Raw genomic sequence first — 19960 nt, 5'->3', positions numbered from 1 at the left:
TTCTATGTTAATGTTGGAGGTAAGAAAGAAGCCGAAGGAACCGAAGCTTAAATATAGGCGAATTGAACAGAAAATCAAATAATTCAGAAGAAGGCTGGAATCACGTGTAATAGGGTTGGTGGCTTACATAGAAGTGGTTGCATACTGTTTACATTTAGAACAGCGATGATGAGATCTTTATTTCAATTGTATTGGCTATATTGGCGATATGTGGTATTTAGTATTGTTAGTATTTACATTGACAGTATAAATGAAATGAAATGAAATCTTTAAGTTTTACGTCCCACGGTAATGCCGGCTAGTCTAAAGGAGACAGTGATGATGAGGAATGAATGAAATCGTGGAAAGTGGGAGGAAACGGTAGAACACCGAGAAAACCAACGCACACGGTGTTTGTCCGCCACAAAGCTCATCTGGCTCGAGCTGGGATCGAACCATGGACCCCATGCACCAGACGCGAACGCTCTACCGCTGAGCCAACGTGGCCCCATTTTTTTAATAATATAAGTACGACATATTGCGTGTAGTCCAGAATCATGTATAGATGACAAAGCACCTGATCATGTATAGAGGTGATGCCGGAAAAAGAGATGTGTAGAAGACAAAAGCTCTTTTTAGAAAAAGAAAACAGACCGAATTATGCATCCTCTTGAATTGTTTGTTTAATATATGGCCAAACATATCTTGAGGATGTGAATTGTAGCACCTTTTACGTACTGCGAGCCTTAGGATGGTGGAGATGAACTACTGGAAAACTGAACAAAATTTTGTTGTGAAATGACTTGATATTAGACCGAAATAAGTTTATTTTATGTTCGTTTCAGTTACAATGTCAAACGACTTTCTTGTAACTGAGTCAATTAATTTTCCATTTCTCTGTAAGTATTAAAAAATCACATCTTTACTAAAGAAGACGTGAATAGGCCTAACACTGCTAATAACAGAACTGTACCTAGTCATTTTTCCGAGAAGAACTAGTAAAATAACATCTAATATATATGATGAAACTTGAAGAAATAGTTATTCTTCTTACAGAATCTATTAGAATTACTAAAGAAAAATTCCCTAGAAAAGATCCCTCACTGCACAAATTCCCCATCTCGATAGATTAGGCAGAACGGGTATTACCGTTCTGCCTAAAGATAAGATAATTGAAAATATTTTCTACAAAGTGCTGTAGGGCCTTTAGGCAGAATGGGAATTAGGCAGAACGGGAAAACACCCTAAAATACATTCATATAAAAAGCGATAGAAAGATTCAAAGAACATAGGCATACAAAGTTTGATTTATAATACAAAATAAAATCTGAGTTGGTAGCTTCAACATTTTTTTACTCTATAGTTTTTTTTATTATTTTTATTATTTCCCATCGGTAGATCATAAGATTTTTCTAACATTGACCCAAGCTCTTTTATTTTACCAAAGATAACTTGGAGTTTTATCGTGAGTGAAAATGACAAAACTGCTCTTGTAGAGAAACCTGTAAAACAAAAGGCTATGTATAATAAATTGAGTTCTTTTCCTTTTTTGACTTGTAAGATATACTGTTTGAAGACCATATGTTTGTAACTATTTTCTCACAATTGTTGGGACGTAGTGAGATGGGTCTCATAAATTGAGTGGCCTAAATTGTATATTGCACATATGATATCAGGGTTGTCAACGGTGTGAAAACGATGGAATAAATTTAGAACACTACCAAAACTATGAAATCGAGGTTTATTGGTGTGATGCATTACACAGTGAAAATATTCCACTTTATATGAGAGGCTCTGCGACTATTTTGGAAGGTATCATATTGGATTTTAATTAATTCAGAGAAATGGGAACTTTTCGATCCGATCCTATTTTTGAAATAGGCTGTGTTTTTATAACGATAGTATGTTAGTTTCCTCTCTGCTTGTTTGCATCCTGAACGAAATTATGATAATGAACTTACAATGACAAGTTTTTGTATGTGTTCTAGACCTATGTGATCAAAATTTTGCTAACAAAGAATATAAAAAACAATCTTTTAAATGTCTTTAAAAAAATCACACTTTATTTCAAAAATAGCAGCGTATCGTAAAGTCCATATTTCACTGAATTAAAACAAATCCAGTATGGCAATTTCCAAAATGGCCGTAGAGCCTCTCTTGTAATATGGAATATTTGCACTCTGTCCTGCATCACACCTAAAAGCCTAGTTTTAGTAGTGTTCTAAATTTATTTAATCCTTTCCACACCCTTGGAAGTCCTGTATATATTAAGGAATATACAACCAGCGATACAAACCACTATTTCAAGTAATGCATGCATATGATTTAGTCGGAGACAAAAAATGCATAACATTTTGTAATTTCAGCAAAACGTTTACCTACATAATGAATTTTATGCATACAAGTGCATCAATTAACAAAGTTTTCATTATGCATTTAGTTGCATGCTTAAAAATTATGCATCTAAACGTTTTGCTGAAATCTCAAAATTTATGCATTTTTGTGTCAACTTACGCGTCTGTGGTTCTGTGCGTGAGGGGGAACGCGAGAGGACGCCGTTACCCCACTTTCAGAAAATGTCTATGGCGTCCCTGCACTTCCTATAAAATACAATGGGAAAAGATAGCCACGGGGGATGGGGTGATATCATCCGTTCCCCTACCATCTCAGATCTACTTTTACCTCCGTTATATACAATTATCACGTGCATTTTTACTTTAGCAACTTCAAATTTATAGTATCTTATGAAATTTCTCCAACAGGCATCTTCTCTATTCACTCTATATGTCTACAATCAACAATATCAATTAAATCAAAATAACTGCTGTTTGTAATTAAGGAAAAATAAGTTAAATTTACATGTATTAAATTAGTGCCTCAAATCCACTACACATCTAAATAAATCGATATTTCTAGTTACGTTATGCAAATGGATTAAAATCTGCTTACATAAGACGATATACATTATCTTTTACTAATTTTAATTGTACTTACGCATGTAATTGTAAGTTGCTAATCACTAGTTCAGCAATGCTTTGGGTGTGGGCCACTGTCCCAGCACGGCAACAATAAATATTGTCGGTAACTTTCATTAGTTTGTCAGAAACTCTATTTGTTATATATGGCCTGCAAAGTAAGTATTTACGTATGTAGCTATAAGATAAAAGTACAATAACAAACTTGAATATTAGAAGTGAATTTTTAAGACAAATAAGACAGTTCCCTGAAAGCTCACAATATCGCACACACTTAAACGAGATTACAGTCAAGGGCGTTATTTCAGACTTTGCTTGAGGAGGGTAAGAGCATCACCGACATAAAACTCCCACGTTTTGTGCCAGTATATTAGAAGACAATCGATTAAAGAATGTGTATTCCTCAAATTCTTGTGAGGGCAATTGTGCCCTCCTGCCCCAGACCCCTAAATGACGCCCCTGATTACAGTTGAGCATTGTTGAAAATTGTTAGAATTGAGAATTGAGTTCATACGATATATTAAACATTGTAATACATTGTAAAGCAAGTGCAGACCGAGGCCGGCTTTCATTAAATAGAGACGAAAGAAATGCCTACACTCAACATATGTGGGTGACCAACTATGCCTGGAATTTCCCGCTGTAGAAATATTATCTCTTTTATTTTATTTTATTTTTTTTTATTTTTTTTATTTTTTTTATTTTTTTATTTTTTTTTTGTTTTGAAAAAATGAACTTTTAGTGGTTGATGCTTGGTACTGAATACAGAGTCCAGTTTTGTATTAGGTGTGTCAAGGAAGTAATGAGATTGATTTTTCATTTAACGAATAATATTATTATTTTTACAATTCAAGGTTTTTCCTTTCAAAATAGTCCACTTAGGAAACAGTGATGAAGACGTTGCTTCCATTCTTCGTAGCACTGCTGGAATAATTTTAAGCTCGTTGTTTACGTTATTCTGGATATTCAAAATACCAAAATGACACATTTTCAAATGGTTATGGGCAAGGGTAATAAAAAGAAGTCAAAGGGAATGGGAGCTGGCGAATTGAAGGTTTGAGGAATCACAGGAATTGCTTCTTTCAAAGATTCGTTAATAGAGAATGTCATATAACAAGGGTCTTTGGAACCACCTTAAAGGAGGTTCAAATCTAACACTATTATCAGTGGCGTACGTGGAATTTCGGGGTGGCTATCAGACTCAAGCAGCCCCGAAATTCCACGTACAACAATAATCCTTCTTACCATTTCTACGGTAAATTATAAGTGCTTATTCACCTGTTGTGCATAGCCCCCCCCCGAAACAAAATGCTAAATACGCCACTGCTACTAATCATTCTCACCGTCAATCGCGATCTGACCTCACATTGTCATCCGTTGTTGAGATTGAAGGTTGTAACCCACCCAAGTTTCATAATAAAGTGAAAAATTTGTAAAGGAAATTTGTGAGATGAAACTCCAGCTTACCGTTAAGTTGGTTATTTCTCTTGGAGTTGGAAGCACTGCTTAACCTTCGGTTGGTTTGCGCGAGTCGTGGCGTTCGGGATGACGTCACGTTGCAGCCGAGGTTCTTGTTCTAAGACTGAAGCGCTTCGCAGTGTATAAAATGAGGTAAGAGTGTTAGGTCCTCTAAATGAAATAATGGGTCATTAAATTAATATTCTTTCCGTATAATCGTATAATTTAATTAACTTCTTTTGAGAACTTTAACAGATCCTGACTATGGTTATTATTCAGAAGACATTTTTATTACTTAGTATATTTGGAAGCATTTATTTCTAACAAATATTGCGAAAAAAAAGGTAAAAATAGTTAACCGAATAGTTAAGGTACATGGTTTTGTGTAGGCAGAGTTATGCCTTTTGTTAAAAACATGTTGAATCTTGTTTTCCTTGGAAAACTAGTTAAAAGTCGCTAGTCAGGAAATTGAATATATTGCAATTACGGAAAATATTAAGGCTAGTGGAGACTTTAAATGAATGATTTATGTCTTAGGTCCGCTTTGAAAAGGAAAGAAAAAAAGAGGGATCTATAGGTACAGGAGAGCTGTTGCTCGTAACTCATGTATTTTGACCCATATATAAGGAATCTTTTCCTCCCACATTTTCATTCCAAAGAAAGCCACTTTGCAGTAACTTCGAGTTCCATACATTTTTGATGAAATTATTGTATAGGTTTCTAAATTCTATATTTGGATTTACGATTGGTTATAGTATTTACTTCAGAAACTTTTGTCACTTGGAAAAAAAATACTTTTGGAAAATTAATGTTGCTTGCAAACGGAGATTTCGATTAATGATACTCTTACTTGTTAAATTTGTTGAATGTTTTCTATATTTATATTTATATATCACGTTTCGGATTTGTTATAATAAAATTTTCCATTTTGTTAGAAAACTTTTTACATTTACAAGTAGTAGTAGAAATTCTCCTGATTATCTTAATAGGATATTTTGCATTCAGTATAAGCCTTTTCCAGTATTGAACCTCACTCTTCACGTCGTCATTATTCTCAGCCGTGGGGGAGTGGAATTCTCCTTTCTCTCTCCTTTTAAAATTCTTATATTCTAAAGGGGGAGGTGGGGTGACGTCCGTTCTCGCAGGACTGTGGGTAGTGGGGCTATTTAAAGATTATATGTGTATCGTTCATCCGTTACATATATAATTTTTAAATAATATAAATTTTATACACTGCCCTGGAAAGGCAAATTTATACTGGCTTCGAGGTCCGGTTCGGGGAGGTCCAGCCAAAAGTGTTTCCCTTTATATTCTAAAATTTATGTGTATTTCTTTGGTCAAATTAACCTCTAAATTAAATAACATATTTTCATTATACTATGCCTTTCTTGTTGAGTTAATATAAATGTTGTATATGAATGTTGACATAAAATACTTAATACAGTATTGCCGGGGTCGGATACAAAATTTATGGTTTAGTAGGTCCGTGTGTAATAAGCAAATAATTATTGATAAGGTTGTAAAAATAGTATTAATTATCCTTTTGGTTTCTTTGTGCTCAATATTTTGTGGTGTGCTTGTAAGGATGGCACAGTCAAAGGAGACACATGTAAAGTATAGATTTTCGGATTCTTCAACTTCTGGTGGGGATGAATTTCTTGGATATTCTTATGAATTTAGTAATCCTATGTTTGATCATTTAAGGCCTTCAGCCCATATTCAAGTGAATCCTCACGAACCTTTACTAGGTGGCCAAAGTAGACCATTTCAGGATCAAAATTATAACGTGAATCCACAAAGTAATGTGGGACACAGTTCACGGTTTGCGAATTCCTCGCCTAATTTAAGAGTAGGAGGGAGTCAGAGCTTTCAAAATAAATATAGAGATCGACCATTTAATATGGCAGCTTCATTAAATTTTAAATTTTGAGAAATTTGCTTCGGAAGGAATCTATAAATCTTTGTTGCATGATATTAATAATCTACCTATAATAGATGGTACCAATACTGAGTCTACATTTCAGTTTTTATTAAAACTTGATAGTATTGTCAGAGGAAAGGGTTTGCCTTTAGATCTTGTGTTGGTAGCTTGTCTTTCTCGTACAAAAGGAGAAATGCAAGAAGTTATACAATCGTTCATTGGGGATGCTTCCCCTTGTCAAACAGTTTGTAGACATTTAGTGGTGCGATTTATTTCCACTATTGGTAGAACACAATTCATGCGATTATTTTTCTACGTTCCCATGCGGGAGGATCATTCATTATATGAGTTCGTGGATAATAAATTATCGATTATTCACGTACTTGATATGTCCTTTGATGAAGCCACCATTTGGAGTTTAATCACTAATATGGTAACGCCTTCTGCCCATCAATTTCTAGCTGAAAGAGGTATGCCTATCGATTTAAATCAATTGTATTTAGCTGCAGAACACTATGATTCTTTGCATAGGTATAGGAAAGATTATTACAAATTACGTAATCAAGGTAGTAGCGTACGGGACTTGGTACCACCCCGTAAATCATCTTCCTTTATCGGAGCGAAGAACACAAAACAGCAAGTTGTGTTGCAATCTCGTGAACCGATAAATTTCCATAAAAATTTAGTTTCTCCAGCTATGTATTCTTTACCATCTAACTATAAAAATTTTGATAAGGCGGAATTTTCTCATAACCATAATTTAGAATCTCAGTACTTAACTCAAAATAACTTAGACGTAAAACAAAATGATAGTAATTTGAAAAAATTGTTAGCGATTCCTGTTTACATTACGGGTATGCGTTTTAAGTGCTTAATTGATACTGGGAGTACGAACTCTTATTTGGCTCGACATCTTTATGATGAACTTAGAAAAAGGTGTAAAATAAAGGCAGAAAAGGTGAACGTTCAGACTATCGGCTTAGGAAATGTACAAGTTACAGTGGATATGAGAGTAAGACTATATTTTAAAATTGGAAGACACCAATTTAGTGAAATTTTCTTCATCGTGGACTCTAATGAGTTTGATCTTCTGCTTGGAAATGACTTTCATACAAAATACGATGCCATAATAGACACTGCGGGTAATTTATATAATATAAAAGCTCGGAAGTTAGTGGTTCCTATGATCCGAGCTGATGAACTTTTGTGTGCCCAGACTTCTCTCGCTTCTGCATATACTTCTAGGAATGGGGTGAGTGGAAAGCAGCCGCCATGCGACCTTGGTTGTCCGAAAGCTACACCTCAGCCTAGATCTTTTGGTAATTCCAATCTGAGTTTGATTCCATCGACTTCAGTAACCAGAGACAGCGGAGTTAATACCACGTTTGACCCTGGAGTGGAATTCGTTTTTGATCAGTCCATATTGCATCCACCGGAGACTAAACCGGAGGAATCTCAAGGTAATTATACGGTTCCTGATCAATTATTACTATGTGATTCTAATTTACAGGAATATGTTAATAACTTGTTAACTTCATATTTTGATGTTATTGGAAACAAAATTGGTAGAGTAAAAAACTTTACGTACAAAATTGAACTTGCCGATAAAACTCCCATTCGATTGCAACCTTATCAACTTCCAACGCATAAGCAAAAGGAATTAGATTCTTTTATTGCCCAGCTTTTAAAAGACGATATTATAGAGGAAGTAGATTATTCTCCCTACACATCGCCCTGTTTCTTAGTAACAAATTCAGACGGAAGCAGGCGGCTTGTAATTTCATACGGAGAAGTGAACAAAAAGGTAATGGTAAACAGCTATCCTTCTCCTAACATGGAGAATGTAATATCTAGTATTTCGGACAATAATATCTTTTCAAAACTTGATTGTAAATCCTGTTTTCACCAAATTCCTCTGTCTGAAGAGAGTAGAAATATTACTGCTTTTGTGACAAAAAACAAAATCTATCGATATAAATCAGTACCAATGGGTTTAGTGTCATCACCTTTTGTTTTAAGTAATTTGATGTCAAAAGTCTTTGAAGGGTTAATTGGTAAGAATTTAGAGATATATTTTTATGACATAATTTTATTTAGCAAAGATATTGAGAGTCATAAAGCTCTATTAGAGGAGGTATTATCTCGACTAAGAAATTGGGGAATTACTATTTCAGAAAAGAAGTCCTGTCTATTTCAAACTAGTATTAAATATTTAGGGTTTCGTTTTGAAAATGGCAACATGTCAATAGACCCTAAAAGAATTAAAGCTATCCAGGAGATACCAAAACCAAAGAACAGAAAAGGAGTGAACAGAATATGTTCATTTTTCTCGTTCTATTCAAAATTTATTTATGGGTATTCAGAGTTAATTGCTCCCCTTCAAGAATTAAGATTTGTAAAAATGCCTTTTAAATGGACTAAAGCTCATGATGAAGCCCTACAAAAATTAAAAGATGCCTTTTGTAGTCGGGTCATTTTGAAAGTCCCAGATATGAATTCCAACTTCGTAATACATTGTGATAGCTCTTTGCGTCATTTTTCTGGGGTTCTCAGCCAATATGATTCGGAAGGGAATCTTAGACCTGTATCTATGTTTAGTCGGGCAATTCCACAATCTGATTGGAGTAAAAATATATACGAATTAGAACTTAAGGCTCTTTCTTTATCTTTGGAAAAATTTGAGTATTACTTGGCAAATCCCTTTGTAGTATATACTGATAGTAAGAGTTTAACTTGGTTACTTAATAACCATAAAAGACAAAGGAGATATGGAACTATGTTAGAGAAAATCTCAAGGTTTAAATTTCGTATAGTCCATGTAAGATCGAAAATAAATAGTATAGCCGATTTCCTTTCAAGGGTTGGAAACCATCTAGAATTCTATACAAAAGACGATAATACAATGGAAGTCGTAAAAGATCATAATAAAACAGTAAATTTGTCTTTCATTAATTTTTGGCAAAATCCTGTGTTTAATGTGCCTCTTACAGATCACCAGAGGAAGGATCCTGAATTAAGAGAGATTATCAATAGGTTACAGCAAAAGGAAGAAGTTTCTCCGTATGTATTAAGAAATAAGATCTTGTTTAAAAAGACAAAAGGTAAAGGGAATAATGGATTTAGAATTGTAATACCTAATTCTTTAATTCAGTCGATTATTGAGTATTCTCATTGTCCAATAATTCATGGTGGGCATATGGGATATCGAAAAACCATTGCTAAGGTCGCTGAAAAGTATACCTGGCCTACTTTATATTCTGACATTAAGAATTTTATACAATCTTGCCATTTGTACCAAACCTGTAAAGATTCCAATCGAAAACCTATGGGTCAATATTTTACAAAAAAGGTAATGCACCCAAATTATACCTGGTTTATTGATATTGCGGGAAAATTGCCTAGTAGTTCTGGATTTGAATATATTTTAATTGTCACTGACGCCTATAGTCGTTTTGTCTTTTTAGAACCTTTAAGACGACTAACCTCAAAAATCATCTGTAATAAGTTACAGGAATTATTTCTTCGATACGGCTTTCCTGGTAAAGTCCTAAATGATGGCGTCTCTTATTTCGTGAGTGATTACTTCTTGAAATTCTTGTATAGCTATGGCATACAGAGTGTAAAATTCTCCCCATATAACCCACAATCGAACAGAGCCGAACGTACGCTGAGATCGGTTAAAAATTTAATTCGTATTTATGTTGATAAGTCTCAACAGAATTGGGCCCAATTACTATCTAAAATTGCTTTTACTATTAACATAAGTATGAATGAAACTACTGGGACTAGTCCATGTGAACTTTATATGAGACAGAAATTTTACCATCCATTAGATGTTAAATGGTTGATGCATTTAGATCTTTTAGACGATGACCAGGATAAAGAGCAAAAATTAGTCAATATAAATAATAACATTGAACGCGCTTGGAAACATAGTGCGAAAGTATATACTCAAAAACATAGTCCTGTTAATTTAAGCATTGATGATTTAGTATTGGTTAAAAGGTTCATGAAAATTTCAGCAGAGAAACATTTCAATCCAAAGATAGCCCCCCAGTGGGAAGGCCCATACCGCCTTATTTCTAAACCTACACCAAATACAGTTTGGCTAGAAAATATTGAAAAACCATATGTTCATATAAAACGCCATGTTCGTTTTTGTAAGAAATATTTTCCACCGAGACAAGTTAATCAACCTAACCCATAAGGTAACACACAAAAAAAAATATTTGATGTGAGAATTGAGGTTAAGTAAATTATTAATATTGTACTTATTTATGTTTTAGGATGTTTGTTCGAACAAATTTTGTGTGTTGTATATATTTTTTTATTCCTGCAGGAATGCCTCGTCCGAGAAAGTGAGAGGTCAACCCTTTTCATTCTGTAAGTACCTCATCATCATCCTTTGTGTATGTTATGTAAGGAATTGGAAAATTTACTGTAGAAGTTTGTAAAGAAGGCGTTAGCATTTGAAAAATTATGGAAGATTTGGTAATGTATTGAAAAAATTTTATTATTCAACTTGGGATTTGTTATGGTTAGGAATTTTTTTGACCGACCCTCGGATATAATGTAACCCACCCAAGTTTCATAATAAAATGAAAAATTTGTAAAGGAAATTTGTGAGATGAAACTCCAGCTTACTGTTAAGTTGGTTATTTCTCTTGGAGTTGGAAGCACTGCTTAACCTTCGGTTGGTTTGCGCGAGTCGTGGCGTTCGGGATGACGTCACGTTGCAGCCGAGGTTCTTGTTCTAAGACTGAAGCGCTTCGCAGTGTATAAAATGAGGTAAGAGTGTTAGGTCCTCTAAATGAAATAATGGGTCATTAAATTAATATTCTTTCCGTATAATCGTATAATTTAATTAACTTCTTTTGAGAACTTTAACAGATCCTGACTATGGTTATTATTCAGAAGACATTTTTATTACTTAGTATATTTGGAAGCATTTATTTCTAACAAATATTGCGAAAAAAAAGGTAAAAATAGTTAACCGAATAGTTAAGGTACATGGTTTTGTGTAGGCAGAGTTATGCCTTTTGTTAAAAACGTGTTGAATCTTGTTTTCCTTGGGAAACTAGTTAAAAGTCGCTAGTCAGGAAATTGAATATATTCCAATTACGGAAAATATTAAGGCTAGTGGAGACTTTAAATGAATGATTTATGTCTTAGGCCCGCTTTGAAAAGGAAAGAAAAAAAAGAGGGATCTATAGGTACAGGAGAGCTGTTGCTCGTAACTCATGTATTTTGACCCATATATAAGGAATCTTTTCCTCCCACATTTTCATTCCAAAGAAAGCCACTTTGCAGTAACTTCGAGTTCCATACATTTTTGATGAAATTATTGTATAGGTTTCTAAATTCTATATTTGGATTTACGATTGGTTATAGTATTTACTTCAGAAACTTTTGTCACTTGGAAAAAAAATACTTTTGGAAAATTAATGTTGCTTGCAAACGGAGATTTCGATTAATGATATTCTTACTTGTTAAATTTGTTGAATGTTTTCTATATTTATATTTATATATCACGTTTCGGATTTGTTATAATAAAATTTTCCATTTTGTTAGAAAACTTTTTACATTTACAAGTAGTAGTAGAAATTCTCCTGATTATCTTAATAGGATATTTTGCATTCAGTATAAGCCTTTTCCAGTATTGAACCTCACTCTTCACGTCGTCATTATTCTCAGCCGTGGGGGAGTGGAATTCTCCTTTCTCTCTCCTTTTAAAATTCTTATATTCTAAAGGGGGAGGTGGGGTGACGTCCGTTCTCGCAGGACTGTGGGTAGTGGGGGCTATTTAAAGATTATATGTGTATCGTTCATCCGTTACAAGGTCTTCCCGCATGACTTTCGTCTTTCACTTGTTCTCGGCCTTCTAAAAATGACTTGTGCCATCTTAACACTTGTGACCTGTTAGAGAATGTTTTTCATAAGCCCTTTGTAACTTTCGTAAGACACAGTAGAAGATTCGCATAAATGTAGGTAGCAAAAATGTACACGTTGCTGAAACTGTTAACGGTCCATTTTCGTAACGTGTCTTGCAAACAGAACTTTACTTCAGACACACGTATCCAATCAATAACCTTGCAAATAAGAGCCTCACACACTGTCCACTTAGCTACACAGACCTTAACAAACGTTAACCGGGCATTAAATTCACTACTCGCTTATTTTATTTATGGCCTTTAGATATCTATCCTTCAGCCAACCCTGGTTTCATAAAAAAAAAAAAAACATTTAATCTGTAGGTCAAGATCAAGTATTAATTAATTCACAATCTTGAGAACTTATTGTACCAACAAGCAAGGGTAAAAGTGCGGGGGAACGCGGAGAGACCTTCAAAAAATATGTACGGCGTCCCCACAGTTTCTAAAAACTTACAATGGGCAAAGGTAGGCAGGGAACAGCGTGATGTCATACCGCTACCTACCGTCCCGCTACCATTTCAGGCTCACTTTTACCCCCTGCCAAAAACACATATCTCGGATTAAACGAGGATTAAAAGAGTGACTTCGTAAATCTAAGAAACGAGTCCTGTTTCTTGAATAAGCTGGTCAAACAGTAATCCACGCGTGAATGATGTCTCGTAGCGTTATTACCAAACACACGTGTAGTGTAAATACAAATTCGAAATCCATACTTGTAAGCTCCCACAGTGAGCAAGTAGTTAAGGTTTCAGCTTGTTGATTGAAGGAACTTGAGTTCAAATCAGTGTTACAGCGTTGCGCAACAACCAAAATATTTCAAGAAAAAATATTATTAGTAGTAAAAGAACAGAAAACAAAGTACTTTCTAATACTCCCATATATATATACTTTAAATATCACATTTTTTACTTCTATAACTGTAAAATCCATTAATCCGTTGTAAAAAGCGAAAAACAGTCCGTCACAGAGTCTCTACATTGCGTTGCAGCGAGCATACAACCACCAGATTTCTACAGTGCAGAAATTGGAACGAATGTTAAATCTCCCTTCCTCTATTTCAGAAATTAAAGGCTCTGGTCGTTGCAGTGCTTCTGCAAGGCGGCACGGTTTCGAGTGAACGAAGTTTTTCGTGGTAAATAAGATTTATTTTTATGCATTCATACTTTTAAATTCTTAGGTTATATAGACAATGAAGGCTTCTTGTACAGTAATTTGTGAACCAAATATTAATAAGTCAATATATAGAATCCCCCCTCGGTGAATAGTATTTTAGTATATACATATTTCTTTTATAAAATAAATGTATTTTATACTCTTAATAACTTTCCATATAAAACTGCATGATGGGAAACGCCACATTGAATTTAGAACTAGTTAGCAATGCTCAAGGGGATCCGCCGGGCCCAAACCTCCCAAAAATTGGAAACTCGACTAACATTGGTGGACTTTCTTATCGAACTATACTTGTTTTAACAGAGAAATGATTGATGTAGGCTAAATATTTTATTTTACGCCTGATCATGTACTCTTTCTTTTCTTATAAAAATATTCGTTTTATCATTTTCTTTCTAAAAATATAGTTGGCAGTAATTGGAATTACTTATCGTCTTTTCAGATGCAGAATAAGGCAGGTTCGATGTTACATAGACGTATGGGACCCACTCAAATACTTTGGAATCCTCCCAGCAAACATTTCTGGGTGTAGAACTTGCAATGCTGTTTGTTTTGACGTTCTTTGACTTTTGGCTTCTGTTACATGCTGATCCTACATGTGACAGGTTTCAAAGTTTGCTTTCCAGAATGTATGACATTCCTAAGCATTGTTTTGCCTCATGTGGAAGTACAGGGTGTCCAATATACAATGTAACCCTGAGTTTGGGATAGTAGAACTTCCTAATATGAAGTGATACACGAATAAAGTTATACCAAAATGAAGTCTTGTTCATGCATATATTTTTAAACTGGGAAGCAACGATTGAAGTACACTAGGAACCACACAGTGTTGCCAGATGTAACCGAAGGTTTATTTATTTATTTATTTATTTTGCAAAACGTAAATTGACTCATAACTCATGTGTATGGATGTTCTGTCGTTAATTTTCACTTTGTTTAGTTGGAGTTGCTTGGAAACTATGGAGCAGAAAAAAGAATTTTTCATTTCCACCGATAACTAATCGGATGAGGCCTCTGTAAGGAGGAACTAGGGAAATCGTAATTTTCATAAATTAACACTCTGAATTGGTAACTTTGCTGATGTTTCAGTGCATCAAAAGGGTGTTAAGGATTTGTCTACATTATGCAATTCCTGAAAACAATGAAAAACAAACTTTGAAATTATTATGTTAAAACGTTTACTTATATGCACCCGGCAACACTGCTACTATCAGAAACGAGTTAGCAACTCTACAGTGGATGTTGGGAGTGTCCCTTGTTTTGATTCAAACACTGGTTTACACGTTTCACCAGGTTGGCAGCAACTTTACAAAGATTAGAAGTATTAATGTTCTCATTGGCACTGCGAATGTTCGTTTACAGATCTTGAATAGTTCGAGAATTGTTCTTGTATACCTCTTGCTTTAAATAGCCCCATAAAAATGAACAGCAGTGTTGCCGGGTACATGTAAGCAAAAATTTTATCATGATAATTTCAAAGTTTGTTTTTCATTGTTTTCAGGAATTGCATAATGTGGATAGATACTTAACACAAAACCTTTTGATGCACTGAAACATCAGCAGGATTGCCAATTCAGTGTGTTAGTTTATGAAAACTCCGATTTCCCTAGTTCTCCCTTACAAAGGCCTCATCCGATTAGTTATCGGTGGAAATGAAAAATTCTTTTTTCTGCTACATATTTTTCAAGCTACTCCAACTAAGCAAACTGAAAATTAATGACAGAACATCTATACGTATGAGTTATGAGTCAATTTAAATGATTTGTATATATATATATATATATATATATATATATATATATATATATATATATATATATATATATATATATATATATATATATATACACATCTTCTTTTACATCTGACAACATTGTAGTTCATAGTGTACTTCAATCGTTGCTTCCTAGTTTACAAATATATACATGATAAAGGCTTCATTTTAGTATAACCACTATTTGTGTATCACTTCAGAATCAAAAGTTCTACTATCCCAAACTCCGGATTGCATTGTATATTGGACACCCTGTATATTGTGTTTATCGTGCATTTCTTCAGCCAAGACGGATGATTTGGGATGTAGTTTTTCTTTACCACGTGTGTGTCTGTGTGTGTTGGTGTATAGGCCCTATGTGTCGTTCGAGATTGATATACCTCTTTTGTATCAGCTGTTTTGACTTTTGTATCAGCTATTGCTTTTTTAATCAGCTGTTTTGGTTTTTAGTATTGTGTGTACTCTAATTATAGTCCGGGATCCACAGTATATGCCCGTAAAAATTTGTGGGTGCACGGAGTTTTATTGTTGCATCGTGTTCTTCGACCTATCGCTTTCTACTTTTTCTTGGGTAGACATCTCAATTATGGTCGCTTACCTCCACAGACACCATTTTCCAATATGGCCGCCAAATAAGCAATCAGCATACATAACTAAGGAACTAAGTCACCTAGGAAAGTGATCTCGGTGTCGAATCATAGGTTTTCGGGGTCCGAGAAGCCAAATATTACCTTACATTTGCGATATATTGAAGTCTTGTGTATAATATAGGCAGGGGCGTGCGCAGAAATTTATTTCGGAGGATGTCCAATGCTAACATACCGATACCAAGTCATTTGGACTTAACAGACTTCACAATAAAAACTCTTGACAACTTCGACTTTAAGAACAAGTCATCGCTCTCAGGTAGATTTGGAAGTCATCATACTGCTATGGCTCTTTTTCAATATAAGACATCAGAAGGGACCCACAGAAAGAAAAAAATATTTCACAAACTGCACTGATAAAGAGAACTTGTAAACTTCAGTGTGAGCTACCGTGTCAAAAAATACTAAATCGAAGAAAGAGTACAATCAAACCTGCTCTTCCGAGCAACTTTAAAGTAGCTAAGGATGTTGGCATTCATTCATCTGATGAGGCATCCACATGTGCTCTAAAAACTGAGTTTGTTATTTCTCTTACTCGATGTGGTGCGTTTTTAGGCGACACAGCCTGTATCATCAACGTGGAGCAGTATACACTCTTTAATTTCATCCAAGATTGCACCAATTAAACAAATTGGATTTCTGTCAGTGTGTGTACTGCCCTTTAAAAATTTGAATCTGTGAGACAACAATTGAGACAACCCAACCTTCCGGTTTTCTGCCACGAAGGAGTGTTCTATACAGTAGCGGACATAGTTCTCAGTAACCCAGAGGAATTTCATGGCATATTGCCAATGCTTGGAATGTTTCATTGCAAAAAAGTGGCTCTATAGTGTGGTAAGAGGTGCCTCCTTGGTAGCGGTTTCGATTATGATCTGGTTGAAACAGAAATCTTCGGAGTGAATTCAGTTAAAGTGTACTAAATGAAAAATATTATGTTCAGGCGTTTCAAGGAATGTTAATTGCCTTTGAAGTACTCGAGAAAATGATTTGGGATGCTTTCTGGGGTAGTAACGAAAAGGAAGCATACAACAATTTGTTCAAAGAAGTAAATCAGTTTCGACTGGTCTTGCAAAATAAAGAAAAAGGAAAGTGTAAATTCCTCCATACTCAAATCAACAATTAAGAGGCTATTTAAGACGTGAACGAATGTACCGAGAAATAAGAACTTTACAGTTACCTCAACAATTTCCTCAACATTGTATTAAACCTTGTAACGTCTGATCGCAAAGGAGACTGGAATTTACATGTTGAGACCGTTGAGTGATTAATCCCTGTATTTCAGCAATTCAATTGCCTGAAATATTTACGTTATGGATCATGGTACTTGGAGTTAATGAAGCGCCTTGAAATAGTTGCTTGCATGAAAAGTTATTGGTCAGTTATTAGTTCCTGAAAAGATTGCACCATTCCACGCAGTGGCCCCCGATATGAAACTGGAACAAACAATCAACGAACTCAAAAAGTACGAAAGGAATTATTGGATAAACGCGTAAAACTCAGTACGTCACTGAATGGCAACTGATCTATCACGAAGTTCTCGCCATTGTCAATGTTTCACTTCTAATGTCACATGTTTGCTTCAGTTCATAATAGCAGAAGGTAATCCATTTAAAACACAAAACACTGTGTCAAAATAAATTGTACAGTACCTGTGGATGTGAGGGCAAAACTTTTAGGTGTATTAAGAGATGGGAGACGTAACTATGAGAAGTTTAGGAAAGAGTGCTCTGTTATCAAGGAAAGGAGACTGACGAACAGAATTGAAAAAGCCTATGTCCCCCACCTTCGAAACTCTTATAATAAACAACACAACTGTGACACCTACCATCATCAATGCAAGGAATTTTTCACAGATTCAGAAGAAAATCGATATTGCAAAAGAAAGAGGCTTGACAAGGAAGAAATACTCTCTCATGATCTTATAAATTCAAGTCAGTTGTTCGAAGGTGATGCACCTTCGAGACCAACAAAGCATGAGCCAGTATTACATTTGGAGAAAAAATCGACAAGAGTATATCATTTCATCCACAATTTCCGGAACGGACTACTGTAGTTGTTGATTTTATGTCGCAGATAAGAATGATGAAGATGTCATTATTTAAGAACTTTGGAGAAGCAATAGTCGTTATTGAACGAACGACTAAAGTGTGCCCAGCCAAAGAAAAATAATTTATTTTTGACAATTTACTCAAAGAAAGTGCGAGAGTACGTCGATCATGCACTACCGGATCTATTCATCTTGCTTGCCTTCAATCTCAGACTCACATACCAATCCAAATTGAAAACTTCTGGAATACCGTTCAAAATAAAATAAAACTGCAAGCATTAACACACACAAAAAGTGATACTTGAAAAACCTTCAACAGATTTAATTCTTGTTACAAGCGGAATGGTAATAAACGACAGTGTCTTTCCTGATACAGTATGCTTAAAAGGAAAAGTAACTAATATTGAAACGGTCACATGAAAGATTGAAGAAACCGACCAACGAATTGTGCCTCACAAGTACTGGGTAGTTGACAGCGGCGCGCAGCGAGTTGTTGTGATGTCCAATGATACTGATATGGATGTTTTGTTACTAAGATAGTTTGCAACCTTAAGTAGAAAAGAACTGAAGCAATTGTGGGTAATGTTTGGGGTGGGAGAAAAGCGTCGTTTCATTCCTATTCACCACTTATATGATACACTTGGAGACAAAATGCGTAGCGTCGTCTTCAACGCTCACATTTTCACTGGCAATAACATTGTAAGAAAGTAGGTACAAAAATGCAGCACTGAATGCACAACCAATAAATTATCTTCTTCATTTTGCTAAAACAAGTAGTCTCTCAGTTGAAGACATAAGGAATGCAGAAACATATTTAACGAAAGTGAGGGCCAGATTGACTGAAGTAGAAACTTTCGATGCTTTACTTTCTCGACTGAGCGTAAACCCATCAGCTGGCACCCACTTCGTTTGCTATTCGAGGCTACATTAGAGGCGCGAGCTTGGTCATCAGAGAATCTCTGTTGTTATTAGAAAAGAAACACATTATTGAAAGCAACGTGGAATTCGTATGAGGGAAGTAAACGGTTTCCTGAGACCAGAAAGTGTTTCCGACCTTTGCCAGATGCTGTATTGCGAGTGTGTTCTTGCAAAATAAACAATTGTAAACAATGTATATGTAAGAAATTTCAAGTGTTGTGTACAGTGCACTGTCTTTGTCAGAAGTGCTGTGAATATTCTCAGTTGTAAGTCACATGCATTTTGTTTTAGACTTGTAAATTTGGACATATATTAAGTAATCTTTAACCTGTATTAGCGAGAAAAAAAACCCTTTTAGTACTTTAAATAAGAAAGTTGTTTAAATGTGAGGTATAAGATATCTGCGGGAAAAACAAATTGTACAACGGCAAAACGATGCTCTTTATGGAACTACTTGGTTTTGTGTGTTAGTATTGATATACATTTTGACAGAAAAATTAGCATACATTAAACATGACAAAATATTATTAAAGACTATAGATATTGTGGTTGCTCAAATGTTGTGTATAATGTTGTTTATATGTGGGAAATATTGTAAAATACTCAGTTGTTTAGTTACATCAGCACCTTTTCTAATAGTTTAATTTGTTTATATTAATGATATTTTGGACCATCAACAAATATTAATTCATAATGGTACTAATAACACAATATTTGATATACTGCTTTTACATATATTGTAAACCTTAAACTATTTTGTATATCAACTTTGTTTTCGGAATAAAGCCTTTTCAAAAAGTCCTATTTTTAATTTCTTATAATTTTGTTCCCATCTATTCGAAATTCGTCAGATCAAGATGATAGTTCATTCGATATACATTGTCCTGTTCGTCACTTGCGTTGTTATTATTATTATTTTAGAAACCTTCAAAGTTTGGTCGTTTTTAATATTTGTGATACTGTAGCGTCGTTAGTTTACAAAACTGAACAATAAGTGTGATATTGTTTGTTTTCTTTCTAATGTAGATTTGAAATTTGTAATAACCTGACGTAGTGACATTTGAAAAAAAAAAATCTTTGTGTTGGATTGGCAATACTGCTAATCTGATAGTATTAAAGAGTACACCAAAATGTG

At 34.7% G+C, this 19960-nt stretch overlaps 1 protein-coding gene across 1 annotated transcript in view; it reads right to left on the bottom strand.

Annotated features, from left to right (window-relative positions):
• Positions 1-19960, bottom strand: part of LOC145671863 (proteasome subunit beta type-6-like) — a 58546-nt gene that overhangs the window by 19394 nt on the left and 19192 nt on the right. The window contains exon 3 of the mRNA XM_081741090.1: positions 2974-3105. Within this exon, the coding sequence (XP_081597216.1) occupies positions 2974-3105 (132 nt within the window). The remainder of the gene's footprint in view (positions 1-2973; positions 3106-19960) is intronic.

The sequence above is a fragment of the Thermobia domestica genome, chromosome 15 (genome assembly GCF_964235325.1).
Source record: "Thermobia domestica chromosome 15, izTheDome1.hap1.1, whole genome shotgun sequence".
NCBI lineage: Eukaryota > Metazoa > Arthropoda > Insecta > Zygentoma > Lepismatidae > Thermobia > Thermobia domestica.
The sequence above is the reverse complement of the archived record's forward strand: the minus strand, read 5'-3'. Positions and strand labels throughout refer to the sequence as shown.